Here is a 19467-nt window from a genome sequence, read left to right on the forward strand (position 1 = left end):
TTACAGTGCTAGCTGGTGAAAAATTCCATACTGCTTCTGCAAAGGTTTGCTAAAGTAGTATTGTACCGTCTTGTAAAAATCTCTGTTAGAGTTATAATACACAACAAAAGATTTTTTCTTATTACTTCAGACATTTGTCAACTTCACATTTTGCTTTTTCTCCTCTTTAATTTTCAAATATTAAAACATTCTTTTAGTAGGTGATTATGCATAAAACACAGTATGGCAAAATATTTTGCAATATTATGGTGCAGTTTTATTTGCTGTGTGTGTTTTCTCCAGTCATTCCTGCAGATCTCTTGTAATGTGTGAAATATTTTAGTGTCATTTCCTTACTTGTGCAATCTGATGAGGCAGGCCATTAATATTCTCATGTTACATTTTTGGAGAAGGAGAGACTGAGAGAACTTAATTTGGTCAAGACTACCCTATGAGTCTCTTGTTGAACTCAAACTGAACTTTAGTCTCCCAGGCCCAAATCCAGGCATTTTTATGCATTGGACCATACTGAATGAGAAAGTTGACAAGCTCCCTGCATGTTAGTACAGGAGAATAAAGAGCTCTTGTGTTAAATTATTATACTGATTGATTGATACTGTTGCAAAGGATGTCTTTGGTATTGAAGGCATGCAGCTATTTTTAATAAAAAGTGTTCATCATTTGGAAACATAGCAGCTGAAGATGCATTCTGTGACTGCACCATGCTGTGAACACAGAAATTGATATTGGGTTATTTGAGTATTTACCATCTGAGATTCTTAGCTTTCTTTTTACAGCAAAACCAAGCCAAGTTTCTTTCCCTCAGGAGTGGGGCTCAGCAGAATTTTAATGAGGTTAGTGGATGGAGGCTTCATTGCTTTAGCTCTTGCCTTTTTCCGGGATTTCCAATTGCAGAATAAACAATGCAGATCTGTATAATGTGGATCACGTGTGCCACATTCTCTTTATGCAGAATTTAGTTTGCAGAATATGGTGCAAAATGTTTAAGCTCAAATGAGCAATAAGAGTACATAGGCCTGGATGCATTGTTATTGGCACAGAAAATGACATGCTACAGAATTAACGTCTTTATGGGTGGTGACATCTTGTGCTTTTACTTTCTGGAGAACTGAAAGCAGAACAGACCCAACGTAAATACACCCATAAGGAGCCAAGAGACCTGACTACAAAACCTTGGCCTCCTCTGTATATGTCAATAAACAACATTTTATAACAGTCCTGAACTCTAAGAATGTCTTATTTCTGGCTCATCTGCAAACCTCTGATCTTATGCCATGCCCTTTTAACATGAATTTGCAAATATAAACATGGCTTCGTTATTGTAATAGAGACCACCTTCTGAATAAGATGCTGATATTTTCAAAGCAGCAGCATCACTAAGTAACATCAGAACCAAATTGATGACAGCCTGGAAGCTTTTCCTACTTCAGAGGCAGATGTTTTGCTTCGATTACAATGACCGATTAACACACAAGCAATGTTCTACAAAAGGAAGGAATCCAATTTCTTTTGCATCTCCGAAGTTTGTGCTGGGAGGCAGTATGAAGGAAGTACATTTTTGTTGGATGGCTCAGCATTGTTTTAAAATATTTAAAACTGGCCTATTTAAGATTGCACAGAAAAAGTATCCTGGATTTTTACCTTCCACTGATCTGCCACTTTGCATTAGTTCTCAAGCTATGAAAGTAGATTAGATCATATGTTTCTGTATTAAAGACTGTTGAGTATAGGGCCTTGTCATTGCAGTGGTTTTATTGAGAGAGGTTAGTGTCCCCAAGGGGGGCCTTAACATGTAATGTTATTTCAACACACATACCTCTGTCATTTAAAGGGTTTGTTTAAAATTGTGTTTTAATAGCAGAATGACAAAACAGTGATTCAACCTGGGGTATTTTGCAGGGAAGGAGGATTTGCTTCGTAAGATAAAAGAGGGAAAAGCTAGTATCTCTGGCTTCCAAACTGCTGCTGCAGAGTTCGCATTAGAGGAAAGAAGAGGTACCTGCAATGAAATGCTGCAGTATAACTCCACACCCTAAGAGGAATGCATCTGTTCAGGGCTCTAGATAGCCTGGAACAGGAGCTTTTTAGGCCTTCTAGGCCTCATGCGGGGTGGTAGTCTTCCTGCATAAGGACTTCCCATGCTGTGCTGTGCAGCACTAGAAGGCTGCCCGTCCCAAGCCTGGGCATTTTACAGTTATAGGAGAGGACAGAGATGCTGGTCTGGAGAGGGGTCAAGGGGGAAATGCCTCTTTTCCTCTCCATCAAAAGAGCCTGATAGAATGCAGGGGTGGGGTGTTTTTCAACCTCATGAAGTGCATCCCAAATATTATTTGTTTATTGCATAATCCTCTCTGCCATATGGTGATTAGCAAAACATTCCCACAGAGTTGGAAACTCTAGCTCTCTCTCAGTCTGCTTCGTAAGGTCCTTTTAGTTTCACTTACTATTTCTTGACTTGATTACATAGTGAAGACAATACGTGTTTCACATGCATGTTTTGGCTGTCATCTCTCTCTTAGGAACTATGTTGGGCTGCCATTTTACTACAGAGTGACCTAGAGCCACATAGATCATTGAGCATGCTTGACCTTTGTTAACTTTGAATGGTTGATGGAAAAATCAAAGAAGATTTTAGTGTCTCGAGCCAGCTAAATATTCTCTAATGTGAGCCTCTTGTATTGATAAGACATTGGTGCAGGCGTTATTCAAGTTGCAACTCAGCATACTGTAGCCTGTGACAGTTCTTGCTGCACATCTTTGTACAGGTACAAGGGCTTATAGGCATACAGGTGTGGGACTGGCATCCCCCCAAAACATGAAGAGTTTCTTTTAATAAAAGAAGGTTTAAGGCAACTTTACTTTGTGGCTACCAGAGAGAACTCTGGATTGAGAGACCTGTTCTGCTTCAGTCTTGCATAACAAATCTCATAATTGCTGCAAATATGATACAAAGCCATTTTTGTCTCTTCTGAAGTATGCTGAAAACAGGGTTTGGGGGAGCCCCACTCAAATGCATACATGTGGATTCCTTTAGAATTCTTTTCAAATTCTGTAAAAGGCTAAAGCTAAAAAAAAACCTACTTGAGAAACTGTATCTCTCTGCCCCTCCCCAGCTGTTCTTTAAGAAACGAGCCCTCTACCTTGCATGTAGTTTGTATTGCCTACTAAAGATAGAAACTGTAATGGAGCACATAAATCTGTGAAAAGCCTTAGAAGGGCAAATTGCTGTGGGACAAACTCCTGAGGGGCTGAGAATACCAAGGAAAATAGTGACATTAGCAAACAGGCCAAATTCCTAGAGGGTGTTCCTGTTTTGTAATGAATGAACTATTGAAATGAATGGGCCCATTTGCTTTGTTCATTTCTGTTGAACCTCTTATAGTTCCCTTATGCATTTTCAATCCATTCCACACTGTTTCCCTACCTTTCCCATTTCTTTATGCTTAAGCTGTTTTTAGTTTGTACTTTTAGAGAGAGGTTAGTAGTTAGTGTGATTTCTGAATCTGCATGTGTGCCTTTTAAAACTGCTTACAAAACAGGGACTCTCTTTCCTGTCCATCTGAAATTTGGCGGGCCTGATCCATTGGAAGGGTAGTAGAATCAGTAGAAACCATTTTCTGCCAGCTGGATTGAATACATAGAAGTGAAAAGCAACAGAAGAGTAGCCATGGCTCCCATTGAAAGCAAACCTTATGGTAATAACTGAGACAACTTCCAAGGGTAATGAACATGGCTAATATTTTGATCAACAATTCAATAAATGAGGTTTTAATAACACAGATTGAATGGAATAACATATCTAGGTTAAGTAATGAGAGGACTCATTCCCCAAGGACAGGCAGCATCTCACTCTGGGTATGGATAAACCCAGTATTGTACTGGTCCTTATATTGCTTCCTTCCTGGAGGTTAAGTGAGGGAAGCCTCATTACCTTCCTATCAAGTTGTATGAGCAAAATCTGGATGTTTGCTATTCATTGTGACCTCCTCTTAGTTCAGTTCTTCTCATACTCTTTGAACCTGTGGGCTCACCTTGTGCATTTTTTCTTTGTAGACCTATCCCCAACATTAGTAATCTGTTCCACATGTGCTAAGAGTCAAATGTAAAGTTGTGTGCAGCCTTACACGAGGTCAAATTATTTGTCTGCCTAACCCAGTATTGACTACTCTGACTGGCTGTGCTCTACGGAGTCTTGGGCAGAGATATTTCTTATCACCTGCTGCTTGATCCTTCCCCAAGTAAAGATGCCATAGAATGAACCTGGGACTTTCAGCGTTAAGTATGTGCTGTACCACTGAGCTATGGCCCTTTCCCTAATTGCATTAGATGAGAACTGGAACAGTGCATCTCTTGATTTCTTCCTTAATCCACACACATGCAGTAGTGATAATCTCCATAATCTAAGTGATAGTTTTTGACGTTCCTTTGCCCCAAATTGGTTGAGATAATTCAGCAGCAGAGAAGTAGTTACTCTCACAAGTCTAATGTGGATCAGTTGGGTTTAGAACAGCCTTTCCCAACTAGTGGGCCACCAGATGTTGGACCACAACTCCCATCAGCCAGCATTATCAATGGTCAGGAAAGATGGGAATTGTGGTCCAACAACATCTGGTGGCCCACTAGTTGGGAAAGGCTGGTTTAGAACATAAGAAGAACCCTGCTGGATCAGTCCAAAAACCCATCTAATCCAGCATCCCATCCTCACGGTGCCCAACTAAATGCCTATGGGAAGTCCAGAAGCATGACTTGAGTGCAATAGTACTCTCCTGTTCACCTTCCCCACCACCTAATTTTTAGAGGCATCAAAGACATTCTCCACTAGAAGCGCATTAGACCCATTCAGGCTTTGATTGTCATGGGGAGGAAGATGCCACCTGCCATAGGATCTTATCCTTACCTGGGATTTTTTATCTCCCTCTTCTGGTGGCCCCAGCCACTATTCTGTCTCCTGTAATGACCTTAACACCTCTAAGCCCATTTCATAGTATTTACAATGCAATAGCATTTTGCTCATTCTGAAAACACAGGCAAGTGGTGAACCCTTGATTGTTTTTTAGAATGTGTATGGATAACAGATGTGGTTGGACTCCAGCTCCCATCAGCCCTAGCCCATATGGCCATTAGTCAAGGATGATATAAGCTGTAGTTCAGTAACATCTGGCAGGGTAAAGGTTAGTCTCCCCTGATTTATAAGCTCTTTTTCCTGGTTCACTATGATACAGTTTTTTTTTTTAAAAAAAGCTAAAACGTTTAGCTTTAAAAAAAAAACACCCTAAAATTGTAGCTAACAGGAAGAGCACGATAGCCATGACAGGCCATTCCAAATTCCTTGAACAGAGCTGGGAATCTGAATATATGACAAACCCTAGATCTGAAAGACTAAGAAGACCCTTAAAATATATATATATTAAATCCAGAGCTGCTTGCAACACTATGAAATCACAAGTCTTTCCTCTCCCCCTTTCTGGTAAAAACCACTATGCTCATCCATGATGGGGGGGGGGGTTGCCTGATATGTGAGATGAAATTTAGGAATAATTCTCGTTAACTGAAAAACAATGAGCCTTCACCTCCTATGATACTGTTTTTTTTCCCTTTCCTCAGGTTCAATGGAAGTGATGAACAAGACAAGGCGGATCATGGAGCAGGGAGGTGCTCACTTCATCAATGCCTTTGTGACAACACCTATGTGTTGCCCATCCCGCTCCTCTATTCTCACAGGGAAGTATGTCCATAATCACAACACCTACACCAACAATGAAAACTGCTCTTCTCCATCCTGGCAGGCCCAGCATGAAATTCGCACATTTGCAGTGTACCTCAACAACACAGGTTATAGGACAGGTAAGACCAATCTGATAAGCTGCTTCCCTGGCAGGTTGTTCAGTCCTGTGCCTTACCCCTAGGCCAACAACTTTGGCACATTAAGAATACTGTGTAGCTTGTTCCTGTCTGCCCAACAAATCTGAATTTCATTTATGTGGAGACAGAGAAAACTCCATTAAACTCATTGGTTATCACTAATTTTGGGATGGAGAAGGGTGACAGGAGATACCTTTTGTGTCTTACCATGGAAGAAGGTGATTTTTATGTGACTCTACCTAATTAGTACTTCCTGAAACAACATACAAACAAAAGCACAACTTTCCATTGAAATTCACACTTCTCTAAATTTTTCTTTGCAATTCTCCAGCTAAAAATGTGTATATTAGGGGGAAATGTGCATAATTTAGTGAAAATAACCAACAAAAATTATATTAGGGGAAGAGGCTTTCAAAAATGTGTATATTAGGAGAAATGAGGACTTAACTGCTGTCAAAATTTGCAAACTGACATGAGAGGAACTGAAAGAAACCAAAATGGACAGATTCATCCATCCATACAACAGGAAGTGCTTCTGCTCAAGCCCCATTTGAAATGAGTAAGAATTCCACAAGATCACAGGAATATTGTTACACAACTCCTATTCATTTCAATGTAGCTTGGACAGGACACTTGTGGATAGCCTCATTTTCACTTGTATGTACAGAAGGGGGTTACTTTAGATTTTTTGTCTTGGGAATCAAACTGCCTTGGACCAGCCTTGGATACCTTTGGACAGAGGTGTTAACTCAAATTGGTTACAGGCCTGAATTGTCTGCCCAGCAGCTCCATCTCAATGGCATTGAGAAAGTAGATAGAGAAAAGTTCTTCTCCCTCTCTCATAATACTAGAACTCGTGGACATTCAAAGAAGCTGAATGTTGGAAGATTCAGGACAGACAAAAGGAAGTACTTCTTTACTCAGCGCATAGTTAAACTATGGAATTTGCTCCCACAAGATGCAGTAATGGCCACCAGCTTGGATGGTTTTAAAAGAAGATTAGACAAATTCATGGAGGACAGGGCTATTAATGGCTACTAGCCATGATGGCTGTGCTCTACCACCCTAGTCAGAGGCAGCATGCTTCTGAACACCAGTTGCCGGAAGCCTCAGGTGGGGAGAGTGTTCTTGCACTCGGGTCCTGCTTGCGGGCTTTCCCCAGGCACCTGGTTGGCCACTGTGAGAACAGGATGCTGGACTAGATGGGCCACTGGCCTGATCCAGCAGGCTCTTCTTATGTCCTTATGTTCTTATGTTCATCTCTCCTCTCTCTCTCTTTTTTTCACTAATTTTGATGATGGAGGAGGCCTATGGGTTAGCTTCAGTTCCATACTGCCATTCTTCCACATCTTGCCAGCTCAAACAGCACACCTTCTGCTGGGTTGGAACTCCACACCTGCAGTTACAAATTCCCTGTCTCCTTAACTCCTTTCCTACATGCTTTGCTTTCTCTCAAAAATATCTTGATTTTGGTGTGCCAAAACAGTTGCCCACATCCATCCTGCCAACCCATAATCCTTGTCATTCTGCTCTTCCTCTTCACTGGCTACCACCACTCTTCAATCTTGTTGGCAACTGCAGATTTTACATTGCCCACCTGCTTTGCTACCTGTACTGCTGAATGGAATGAAGATGCTATTACTTCAGTTGCACATGTTAAGCAGATTCTGTAGGTCAACCTGTTAGCCTCACTAAAGAAGTTACTTCCAGTAGTTTGTGCAATGAGCTTAAGAATGCTGAGGACCACATTTGGGATCCCCAAAGACCTAGAACCTTAAGTATGACAGCTTTGCTTTAGAAGTGTGTTCTAATCAGATTCTCATAGTTTCACCTCTGGAGGGTAAGACTTCCCGCTTACAATTACCTCTCTAGCTAGAGACGGAACAGAAAAGCAGAAAGGCTATAGCCTTTAGTACTACAGAAGTGATGAAAACAAGAGAGAAGTGTTGCACCTTGCAACAGAAGAGAAAGCTGTACAAATTCAGACAATTAAGAAATATGGACTATGTGGCACAGCTATATATAATGAAAATAGACCCAACACTGGCTGTGTCATATCTTTGTAAAGTGCAGGGAGGGAGACTTGAAAAATCATTAATCAGCAGGCATGATTTCCCCATCCCTTCCTCTCCCAAACTACCTTTTTCCCCCCCAGTGTCTTTTCCCCCCAGGCATGGAGCCACGTAGGAGACAAACAAGCTTTTAAAAAGCAGATGGGGGAAAGGGAGGAAAATACAGGTGGGCAGAAGAATTTACCTCTCTCCATTCTCCCACAACCCACACTGCTCTTGAATACTCTCTATTTTGTAAGGTTTAAATGATGACCCAATCCTGGTACATGGGGCTGTTTTGTCACATCTTGTTTGGCCATTAGTAAACAATAGAGAGAGTGGGAGCAAGGTGAGAAACTGGCATCCTCACACACCTGTTAGTCCCACTTCCAGAACACCTGCTACTTGAGTGTTCATCCTGATTTATCTGCACATAATTTGCAGGTAGACTATATGATGTCCACTGTTTATTGTGCATTCATTCTTGTTTGCTTGTCGAGAGGTTATACAATGACACTTCAAGGAATTATTACTATTGTACATTTCTCTATCCCTCTCCTTACTACAAAAAGTCTGATTTTTTTTTAAAGGTGGTTTTGTTACACAAGATTCCCAATCTACTTTAATTGTGCAACCTGAATTAGCAGTATGTGATGAACTCTCACCCTCAAATTAGCAACAGTGTAGGAAGTGGCCTATGTTTAAAGCAGTTCTAAGCATTCAAATGAATCGTGTAATAAAAGTTTGCAGGAGCCAGGACGTATTAGTCTGTAGACTGAGGATAGGATGTATGAATGTCCTCCCAATGGTTAAAACAAAACTAAAGTCTCTGCATATTGTAAACAGCACTCAAACCACCCCCTCATCGTGTGTGTAAAAAGAGAGAGAGAGAGAGAAACAGAGAGAAACAGAGAGAGAGAGAGGCTATGCTTGAAACTTCTTCCTCACCTGCTAGTTTTCTATGGGTAGGAAGAACTTGATATGGGAGATGCTAAAAAATGTGGCCCTACTTCTTAAGTCAGAAATTGTGTAGACCCAGAAACTGTACCATACAACATTAAAATATAGTGATCCTTCCTAAGAGACAACACAGATTCTTTTGCTGAGAGAGGTCAGAAAAAGACCCTTTCTGGGGGAGAAGATAGAATATCCTGAGGACTTAGAAAATCTCTATCCATTACTTTGTTATTGTTTTTTTCTCTTTCCCTTGATGGCAGAGTAAGCTGCTTGTATGTTTTTAAATAATCTTTATTAATGAAAAGAAAAATCACAGAAAAAAGCAGATACAACTTGTTCATCTTGTGTGTGTGTATATAGATAAGAAATAATATATATATAGGAAATAGTAAACCTGCTGCCTGTATTTTGAGCTCTTCCATGAAAGTAGCTTATTGCCAACTGTAGTCTGAATCCAATCCAGTGGCCAAAAGACAAGATCACAGGTTACTTTGCTATCTTAGAGCCATAGTTGCACCTGTGCAACACTGAAAATTATAGCATCACAGCTTTAGTTACTGCCCACTACGACTTCTGAGCAAACTGTGGATCCACATATCTGTCTTGGAGGCAGTATATTATGATTAACTTGCAATCACTGGCATTTTATGGCAAGTCAAGCAGGTGTGTTTTCATACGATTCTTACATCTGAATGGGAGGTGAAGAGCCATAATTATTTTTGTGCTTTATGGAATAATGAAGTTGTCTGACTAGACTGAAGCCTTGAAGTGTTACTTCAATTTAAGTGTTGACTAGCAAACATAATAACATTTTTTCTAGCTTCTCATGTTGTGGCTACTCAGTAGCCAGACCATAGGAACCTGTCTTCAAACAAATTAGATAATTTCCTTGTTTTGTTCTGCTCAGATGAAGACCTGACTTAGTCTGCAAGGGAATACATCAAGGGAAGTGTTGACACCCAGTTACTTTGTACCTGTTTCCTTTTGTTTTATTGCTAAGGGCATCAATGTCTTTGAGCCTACAAAATATGCCATAGATAAAAATTAACACCTGTTTTTGATGTCTCTGTGCATATTTGATATGTGCAGTGCTGTTGTTTGACCATCCTATTACAGTTCCTGAGCATTCGAGAACAAAATTGTGAAAAACTGTGTAATGCTCACATTCTTAAGAAGTATTGGTGTTTATCTTAGACCTCTGAATTACTAGCATTCATCTAGATCAGTGTTTCTCAACTGGTGTGCCGCCAGATGTTGTTGGACCACAATTCCCATCTTTCCTGACCATTGGCAATGCTGGCTGAGGCTGATGGGAGTTGTGGTCCAACAACATCTGGAGGCACACCAGTTGAGAAACACTGATCTAGATGTTGCTGGACTACAACTCCCATCATCTCCAGTCAACGTGGCCAATAGTCAGGAATTATGGGAACATCTGGGGATCCAAAGGTTGGGAAAGACTGGTCTAGATCGATATGTTCAGTACAAGCTATGCTTAATATGAAGGGAAAACTAACCAGATGTTGAGCTGTACGTAGTGAGTGTGCCTTGAAAACCACTGTTTTTGTTTGAATTTTTTTATCATTTTGAATATTTTTTTGGAGGGGTGCTCTCCCTTAACCTACTAGAACATATAAACAAAATCTATTACAAATAGAAAGGTAATTCCAAAAAAGTAAAGAAACAACATTCACAAAAATTATAACAAAGACCTGACTAAAAGCACAGTATTCATCATAATCTACAATGTACTACACAAGAACATCCAAGAGTATACTAATGCAAACTAGTATACTATTCCTAAAAACACTTGCTAAACACACACTCACACAAACCTATATTGCTAGATTAACCAAAACACTAACTTGTTTATACTATGTATAAAGGCCCAACGTAGAGGGTCTATAATATTGCAGATAAAGATTATGAGCAATCTGTTACATTTCCATTTTCTCCCTTGATCATGGCAAAGTAAATAAAGTCCGTTGTAACCTCTCTCTTTTTTATTTTCTTCTGTGGTCCCAGTAGAACACAGAGTACATTTAGGATGTCATCTGGGGATTCACACACAGACAGAAGCATTCCCAGCAATAGGCAATTATTCTGTCACCACCAGCTTAAAGAACATCTGCATAGCCACCAAAAATCAATGGATGATGTCATTGGACTCCTGCACTGCACTTAGCCAGGGTATCAAAAAGCACTCCCTGGATGCATTTTTTTGCATACTTTCAGAGTGAGCCTTAACCATTTCCTTAACTCTACCCACTGGATCTGGGGAGGAACATGTTCACATTGGGAAATGGAGCATTTATTGTTATCTGGAGTTCTCAGTCCATCCACTTTCTCTTCCTTATCTGCTTTCTTCTTCCTAGGAGTTTGCAGGCTCCACACTTGTGGGACCGACCCCAAGATCCACCAACTCGATCCAGGTGCAAAAGGCAGACACTTAAAATGTATGAATTCTGAGCCCAGGAATTTTGTTTTGCATACCAAAACTAAACTGAGCTTGCATTACTTCCACACAAACACCCACTTCTGGCTAACCTCCCCTCTCAGCTTTCTTCAGCAGGATAATTGAGGGGTGGGAGCAAGGCCAGTCATTTTGTTGTTATCATTGTTAAACAATTAGGAGTAAGACATTCTTGCCAATATACTTCAGATCACCCAGATATCTGCCAGTAGATACCTTCTGCCAATTCCTAATAAACGTTATTCTTTTGCACACTCGGGTGGCCTAAATTCAGTCATTAGACACAATATTTCTGTTGCCTGATTTGGCTGGTCCAGGTTATAACCTAAATAGCTAATCTAGAACTGGGGTGGCCAGAAGGAGAACTGAGATCTCCTGGCACATCTTTGGACTTTGTACTCCAAATAATTTAACAATATTAAGTAAAATTGCAAGTAATTAAAAAAATCTGCTGTACCTGGCTTTGTACTAACTGCTTCTCTTTCAGCTTCATTGTTCCTCACCTCTAAAATAGTTTGCCAAGTTGTTTGTGCAGCTCTGCTGGCCAGTTTCAGGGTTTTGTGTTCAAATCCCTGATCTGTAGTAAGTAATTCAGATATAGATTTCTACTTGTATATGCAGGGGTGATGGTGCAGCAGGTAATTAGCTCCACCTCCCTGAGCTACCTTTTTGCATCTGGCTCTTCTGTCTCCCGGCCACTATTTTGTATTTGGTTCCAGCTGGTAGACCTCTAAGTTCTGGTAAACAAAACATGTTATAGGTCTTCTGTGGATAGCCCTAGACAGCAATAATGGAGTCAGATACTCTGTCCACTATACCACATTACATCATAGTGCTTCTTTTCTGTGCCAATTATTTTTCAAAGGCCCATAGGAACAAAAGAAGAATCTGCTGGATCAGGCCAAAGGCCCATCTCGTCCAACTTCCTGTTCTCACAATGGCCAACTAGATGCTGGAGGGAAGCCACAAGCAGGACCTGAGTACAATGACTCTCCTCCTGCGGTTTCCAGCAACTGGTATTTGTAAATACACTGCTTCTGACAGTGGAGGTAAAATATAGCCATCATGGTTAGTTCAAGCCTCAACTTGGGTTCATAACACTAAAGAAATTTTGAATGAACTCCTGCATAGACTATTGTTTTTCGCCACTTCGCCAGTGCTTTTAGCACTGTATTTATTTTTCTTTGGTCAACTTTGTAGCCAGATACTAAGAAGAAACTGCATCTCCTATCGTAAGTTGTCTTGCATATTTTCCAACTCTGCTTTCCATTTACTTCCCCTGGCTACACCCCAGCAGATGATTACAGATATATATTTTTATAATGTGTAAGATAAGCTTAACCTGTTCTTTAATTTTCACTGTGGCATTACTTTTCCTGCTAACAACTGCAGCAGTGTTTTTTTTTAAAAATCCAGACAGACGCATCTCCAGCCAGATTTAATATTGCTGCTACTGCCAGTGGAGAAATGACACTGTGTGTGTGGTCAGGTAGACCAGCATAAACCGGGGTTCTCCCACACTTTGGAGAATGAGAAAAGTGGAGGAGTAAATGGAGATAGCATGTCAGCATTCTATTTTCTAGTCCTGTCTGCGAATGGGTGTTAGAGAAATAAAACCTGTACGTGTTATTACACTTTTATCCTACCTTTCCTTCACGAAGCTCAAGGTGATACACATGGTTTTACCCTTCCCAAAGGCCAGTGAGCTTCATAGCTGAGAGGGAATTTGAACCCTAGTCCAACGCTACTATTATAATTATCATAATTATTATTAGGCGCTTGTTACCCAAAGGTCTCCATGCGACTTACATAACACATTAACAACATAAATATAAATACATAATACCATAAAACCAGAACAAGCAACCCTCCATAATAGCTACAAGAAGCTTGGCAGCACACTAATAACAAAACAACATTACCTCAGTCTATCAGATGCCTGGGGGAAAAAAGATCTTTACATGGCACCAAAAAGATGTGAATGAAGGCAGCAGGCAGACCTTACTGGTCAGAGCATTCCACAGATAGGGAGCCACAACTGAAAAGGCCTTCTGCCTTGTAATTCCCTCTGAGCTATGTGTGGGACATGATTTGGTCAGGCAGGTCTTGAACCTAAGCTCTAGCAACTATCGACTGCTTAAATACAGGAGAAGTTGGTCTGAATTTTCTCACTGTTGTTGAACCCTTGGAGACCATAAAGTGCTTTACCAGGGCCTTTTTTGCATGAGTTAACTGTCTGCAAAATGCTAGTGCTGTAAGAGGTCACCAAATATTGAGGCTGTGATGTCATATCTACGTATCTGTTCTATACAGACAGTGGAAATCCTACCCATAAAGAGAGTCTCGTGTCTTTGCTTTTATTATATGCTGTGGGAAGTTGGACAGGAAGGCAACTTAAGTAAATATGTCAAGTTTAAGTTGAAGGATTAGTCTGTGGAAGATCTGCCACTTGCATGCTGAATCATCGCTACATTAAAGAGTGGCCAATGATACTCTTGGATCAAGAGTGTTTGGCAAAAAAAGAATAGAGGAAAAAACAAAGGGCTCTTTGCAGCGAGGATTTCTTGGTGTCAAAAAACTGATTGTGCTAAAGGCTCCTTGTATAAGCATTTACAAAAGGAATTATCTGTGTGTTTTTCCTTGTTGGTTGCATCTCCTTCCAGGAGAGAACATTTAAAATGAAGAATGTGATTAGAGGAGATAAGTCTGCTCCTCATTCCTGGGATCTGAGTGAGATGATGTTCAAGCAGGAGCAAGGGTGTAGGTGGTATGGAAGCAGGATCTGCAGTACAAACATACTGATTCAGAGTCTTAGACACCTTATTTTTTTGGTAGCCGGTCCCAGCGGGGTCTTTATTTCTCCAGTGCCCTATGAGCCAATCAGCATGAAAGGGGAGTGTGTTAGCCACTGAGAAGAGTCTTCAAACTTGCTTCCTTGTCGTTTCCTCCTGATTGGAGCCAATCAGAGTAAAATGAGTTCCTATTAGTTTCTATTTTTGAAAGCAAAGTTGGGGAGAGTGAGAATTCTGTACTTGCAGAAGAAGAGACAGTGAATCCTGCTGATGGCATCCTATCTACATCATCAAGCACTTTGGTAGCAGCAGGAGATAAACATGTAGACGTTAAATTCAGTAATTCACGCAATATCTCTGACAGTGAGAAGGGACAGTCAAATTTCCTCTTCCTCTCAACTTTCCTCTTTCAACAAGCCTTTTAGGTTGAGACCTATTCCAGTCTGCGTCTGTGTTAGAATTGCTTAATATGTTTTTTAATAATGTTTTTAACCGTTTTTTAAAAAGTTGATTTTTTTAATGCTTTTAACACTTTGTTTTAATGTATTTTAAGATCTGTTTTTATGATGTTTTAAAGTGTTTTTAGCACTTTGTTTGCCACCCTGGGCTCCTGCTGGGAGGAAGGATGGGATACAAACAAACAAACAAACAAACAAATAAATAAATAAATGGTGACAGTGATAGAAAAGCAGAAAGCAGTATTCAAACCTGGCCAGATTATTCTATTAACTTAGAAGGTTATATAATCTTAGAAGGGGATGTGGCTGTGATGGGGCATGGCTGTGACTCTTATGAAGGGACCCTGAACTTCTGAATTGCCACCCTGCTTCTGCTGATCCTGGAGACTCACTAAAGCCAGGGGAGATCAGTTAGTATCAGAAATTCGGATCACAGGTGAGCCAAGACAAGGGTTCACAAGAGCTGGAATGAGGGCTTCCCAAAGGAGAGATGTATAGAGAGTTTTTATCCCAGTACAAGCCCAGGAGGCACGAAGACTGCAATTCCAACCCCATTTTCTTGGAAGTAACCCCATTTAATTCAATAGGACTTACTTCTGAGTAGGGATGTAAGAAGGCATTTTTTCCTTTCCGCCCAGTATTAATTGCATGCAGCACTGTGTCTGTTTTGCTGCTGTTCATCTTCTGTTCCAAACTCTGCTATTAGTCTCTTTGTCTGCTGTGGTGAAATTACATAATTTATGTAATTAATTAGTAAATTATGTTAATTACTTTGTCTGTACATTATTCTACCCCATTCATTTCAGTGCAAAGGGAATGCAATGCGAGCAGGGTGGGGCAGTAATCAGTAATTTACATATTATTTGCAAATTGAAAGCAACAGAAACTGAGTATATTTGGTACATTGATTTCCATTTGAGACATGGGATGAATAAGTGAACATTGGCAATTTTTGCTCCAGTTTGTGTTTTCATCAAAATTCTCTGACAACCTTACTTCTGAGTAGACATGGTTAAGATTGCCCTGTAAGAGACATACACCTTTACAGCCAGCCCTTCCCCTTCCTGATTACTTGTTGGGTTACAAGGTACATCTGTTCCTTCTGTTTTTTCCTTCCTCCTGAGTAGACCCCTGATGGTGAAGTCTCCTGGCAGCTAGACGTGCTCTTCCATCAGCTCTGGATTTCCCAATGGGTCTGCTGCTATCACAACATTTGGGCCTTGGGAGTGAAGGGATAGAGTCAGGACTTGACAAGGGGTTGGGAGGTCATTGGGGAACTGACAAGATGCCCTTGGGACTGGTACATGAAATTTATACATCACTTTATATTTAAAGTTTAACTATATAAATTTATATGTTTATTGTGTTGTTATGTGCCTTCAAGTCGATTACGACTTATGGCGACCCTATGAATCAGTGACCTCCAAGAGCATCTGTTGTGAACTGCCCTGTTCAAATCTTGTAAGTTCAGGTCTGTGGCTTCCTTTATGGAATCAATCCATCTCTTGTTTGGTCTTCCTCTTTTTCTACTCCCTTCTGTTTTTCCCAGCATTATTGTCTTTTCTAGTGAATCATGTCTTCTCATGATGTGTCCAAAGTATGATAACCTCAGTTTCATCATTTTAGCTTCTAGTGACAGTTCTGGTTTAATTTGTTCTAACACCCAATCTTTTTCGCAGTCCATGGTATGTGCAAAGCTCTCCTCCAACACCACATTTCAAATGAGCTGATTTTTCTCTTATCCGCCTTTTTCACTGTCCAACTTTCACATCCATACATAGAGAACCAAAGTAAAAATTCAATAATAAAAATCACATTGCATGTTAAAAGCATAGTACATTATTATAAAAGGGTTCATCCTCCTTATAATCACACCACCCAACCTAAGATGAATACCAAAACAGGGCAAACATCCAACACTTGTACTGTTTAAATACCTAGGAAAACAAAAATGTTTTTGCCTGGTGCTGAAATGATGACAAGTTGGCACCAGGCAACACACTCTGGTAATGTCATGCCCCCCTCAGAGGACTCATCCGAGGAGGAAGAGGAATGGGAGACCACAGACCCAGGAGAGGGAACAAGCAGGGAGACAGCCCAGGTCCCTTCACCAGACCAGAGACAAGCCCTTGAGGGTGCCTGCCTGCCAGAATCAGGAAGCAACCAGGAGGCTGCCCCATCCCCAGCAGAGTGAAGACACCAACAGCTGCTTCAGCAATGAAGGCAATCAGTGCAATTAAGGAGCAGGAGAGTTCTCAAGAACACATGCTGATTGGAAGCACCTGGGCCAGCATGCAGAGAACAAAAGGCTGGAAGGAAAGGGAGATTCCTTGCTAGAGTTGTCAAGCCTTGCTGCAGACATTACTCCAGCTCTCCTGTTAAACCTGTGCCTTGAACCCTGTTCTGCCTGGTTGGATCTCTTGATTTCTAGACATTTGGACTCCCTTAAGGACTTCTCTGTCTCCTCCTTTGGCACTTCCCAAATGGTAAAACACACTGACTAATCCCCTGGTTCCTCCTGTCTGACAGATTTATGGTCTGGCCTTATCTGTTCATTAGCGGCATGCCTCTGTGAACCCCCGTGTTTGGCAGGTAAGAGCATTCCATGGATGGGGAGCTGCTAAAAACAAAAGGCAATTATTTTGTTGCCACCCTCTGGGTGCCCCTCAGAGGCACAGAGAAGTGCCTCAAATGATGATTTCAGGGTCCTGGTTCATATTTTGGGATTTTAAGTTGTTTTTAAATGGTTTTTAATGTCATATTTCAAAATTGTTGTAACCTACCCTGGGACCTTTCAGTGGTCTGGTAATAAATGATGCTGCTGACCATAATGATAATATGGGGAAAGGCAGTGCTTTAAGAATAGGGGTTGCAAGTCTTTAAAGGTCAAAGCCAGCACTTTGAATTGGTCCCGAGAGCTACGTTCAGATTTCCTGCGAGGTTTCATGTCTCTTCCTTGAATGAGGTCTAGTTAGACTGACAGTATGAGGAACTGTGATTGATTTCTCACCTTTTTAGAAAAAGGTGTTCTCTGTATTCATTTTGCTGGGGCTGGGCTGAAACCCCATCCACCTGGCTACAATGTTGGGGGGGCATTTTGGCAAGAAGGATGCAAATAGTTTTTGCCCCAATTGTGGAGGTTTTATTGTCCTTACTGTTAGAAGTCACTGATGCAAGCATGCTCAAGGTGGTTTACAATAAAATCAATTAAAAACAGTACAAAGTGTGTTGTGTTGTGCCTATAAAACACTCCCCATAGAATCACAGGTTTTTAATTTCACCAACAATAGCTAATATGCCTAACAGGAATAGATAATATTGGTAGAATAATAAATGTGTTGCAATCTTTTATAAATAAGTGGCTGATTGTATGGGGGAGGAATGGTCAAACAGACAAAAGGGCAAACAACGGAAGTGCATTATTGAAGATTACAGAATAAGAGCCAGGAATAGGGTCTCTGAGTCACAGTTCTGTGTACTGACTCCTAACCACTAAAACCAGGTCATTTCCTGCTGGGACTTCTCAGTTTATGCTGTGTGCATTACAGCAGAGTAAAAAAGGAGGCCTGAATTCTACACTGAATTAAGAAAGAGATGTTTTATTCTGTAGCAAATAGTCCTAGAGTGACTGTGTATTATGTAAATTGTTATAGAAAGATGCTTGCTCTAGAGGGCAGCTTCTGAAGCATGCAAGATGACAGCTGTGCTGAAGATGCCTTATGGTTAAATCTAATGTATATAACTCCTGTCCTTTAAGAGGTGGACTCTATAGTGTTGTACAGATTTTTGTTCATTGTCCCAGTACTAATATTTGCATATTTTCCATACTCATATTTGTTCGTTCCTGAATTGTGGCTTTCCATTCTCTTTTTTTATCTCAATTTACATTTTCCCTAGCATTTTATAATTATTAACTAATAAAAGATTATAGAAATACTGTGGAGGAAATAAAATCCCACAAGTTTAATTGCTCATGAAGCAAGTCTCTAAAAATCCACAGAAAAGAAATCTATATCAATATCCAGTGGGAACCCCCCATCAAGAAAGGGGAAAAACATATATCATCATTTCTTATTCAACAGCAGTAAATTGCTTCATTAAGCAATTTAATGACCCTTCTCCAGCATGTTAAAATAAATTGTTTGACCTTTTGTAGAAAATAATTGATCAAAATGGGAATTCTCAACAAATAGCCTATATCCTCCCACTGAAGAGTAGCAACAATAGGTTTAAGCAACTTCTGCTTGCTCAGAGTCCTTTGGGAGAGATCCACTAAAAGCTATACAGTTGATTGATTTATTGTTAAACTTGATTTTTGACATTGATGTGTATTGGAACAGTCTCTTTAGCATCATAGAATTGCATGAAAACTTAGATTTAATCTAAAAGCATTTGTTTCTGTCCTTAATACCAGTAAAGATACCTAACATTCTTCAGTGTAAGAAATCAACTGCCTGCCCTCCACACCTTCAGGTACCCCATAAATGATCAAATTGTTATGAAGAATTGGCATGGTTGCCCCTTTACATACCTCAATATATTTGATGCTTTATACTGAATAAATGGGGGGGGTCTAGATACGGGATCATGAAGCAATTGGATTCAGTTATTATGAAGTAGATAGCATTGGCTTCTGCTAAAAATATTAGCAAGGGGTCCTATGTGGACAGAGACATCCACTCATGGATTTTCCTTACTGGGAGTTTCAAAGGCTTCTGGGAGTCAGGGGGAATAGAAGTGGCTACAGCACTTTAGGTGCATCAGCAGAGAAATTAACTGAGGTCCCTGAGCTGGTTGGCACCTGGTTGGCCACTGTGAGAACAGGATGCTGGACTAGATGGGCCACTGGCCTGATCCAGCAGGCTCTTCTTATG

The 19467-nt window shown here is 40.5% G+C and overlaps 1 protein-coding gene across 3 annotated transcripts in view; it reads left to right on the forward strand.

Moving 5' to 3' along the window:
* The window catches only part of SULF2 (sulfatase 2), a 147288-nt gene that overhangs the window by 31625 nt on the left and 96196 nt on the right, over nucleotides 1–19467 (forward strand). For 2 of the 3 annotated variants that reach the window (XM_061631363.1, XM_061631362.1), the window contains one exon: nucleotides 5605–5844. In XM_061631363.1, the coding sequence (XP_061487347.1) occupies nucleotides 5605–5844 (240 nt within the window). Of the gene's footprint in view, nucleotides 1–5604; nucleotides 5845–17129; nucleotides 17186–19467 lie in introns of those variants that run through there. The other variant, XM_061631364.1, reaches the window with a different exon arrangement.

Source organism: Rhineura floridana, chromosome 6 (genome assembly GCF_030035675.1).
Source record: "Rhineura floridana isolate rRhiFlo1 chromosome 6, rRhiFlo1.hap2, whole genome shotgun sequence".
NCBI classification, from domain to species: domain Eukaryota; kingdom Metazoa; phylum Chordata; class Lepidosauria; order Squamata; family Rhineuridae; genus Rhineura; species Rhineura floridana.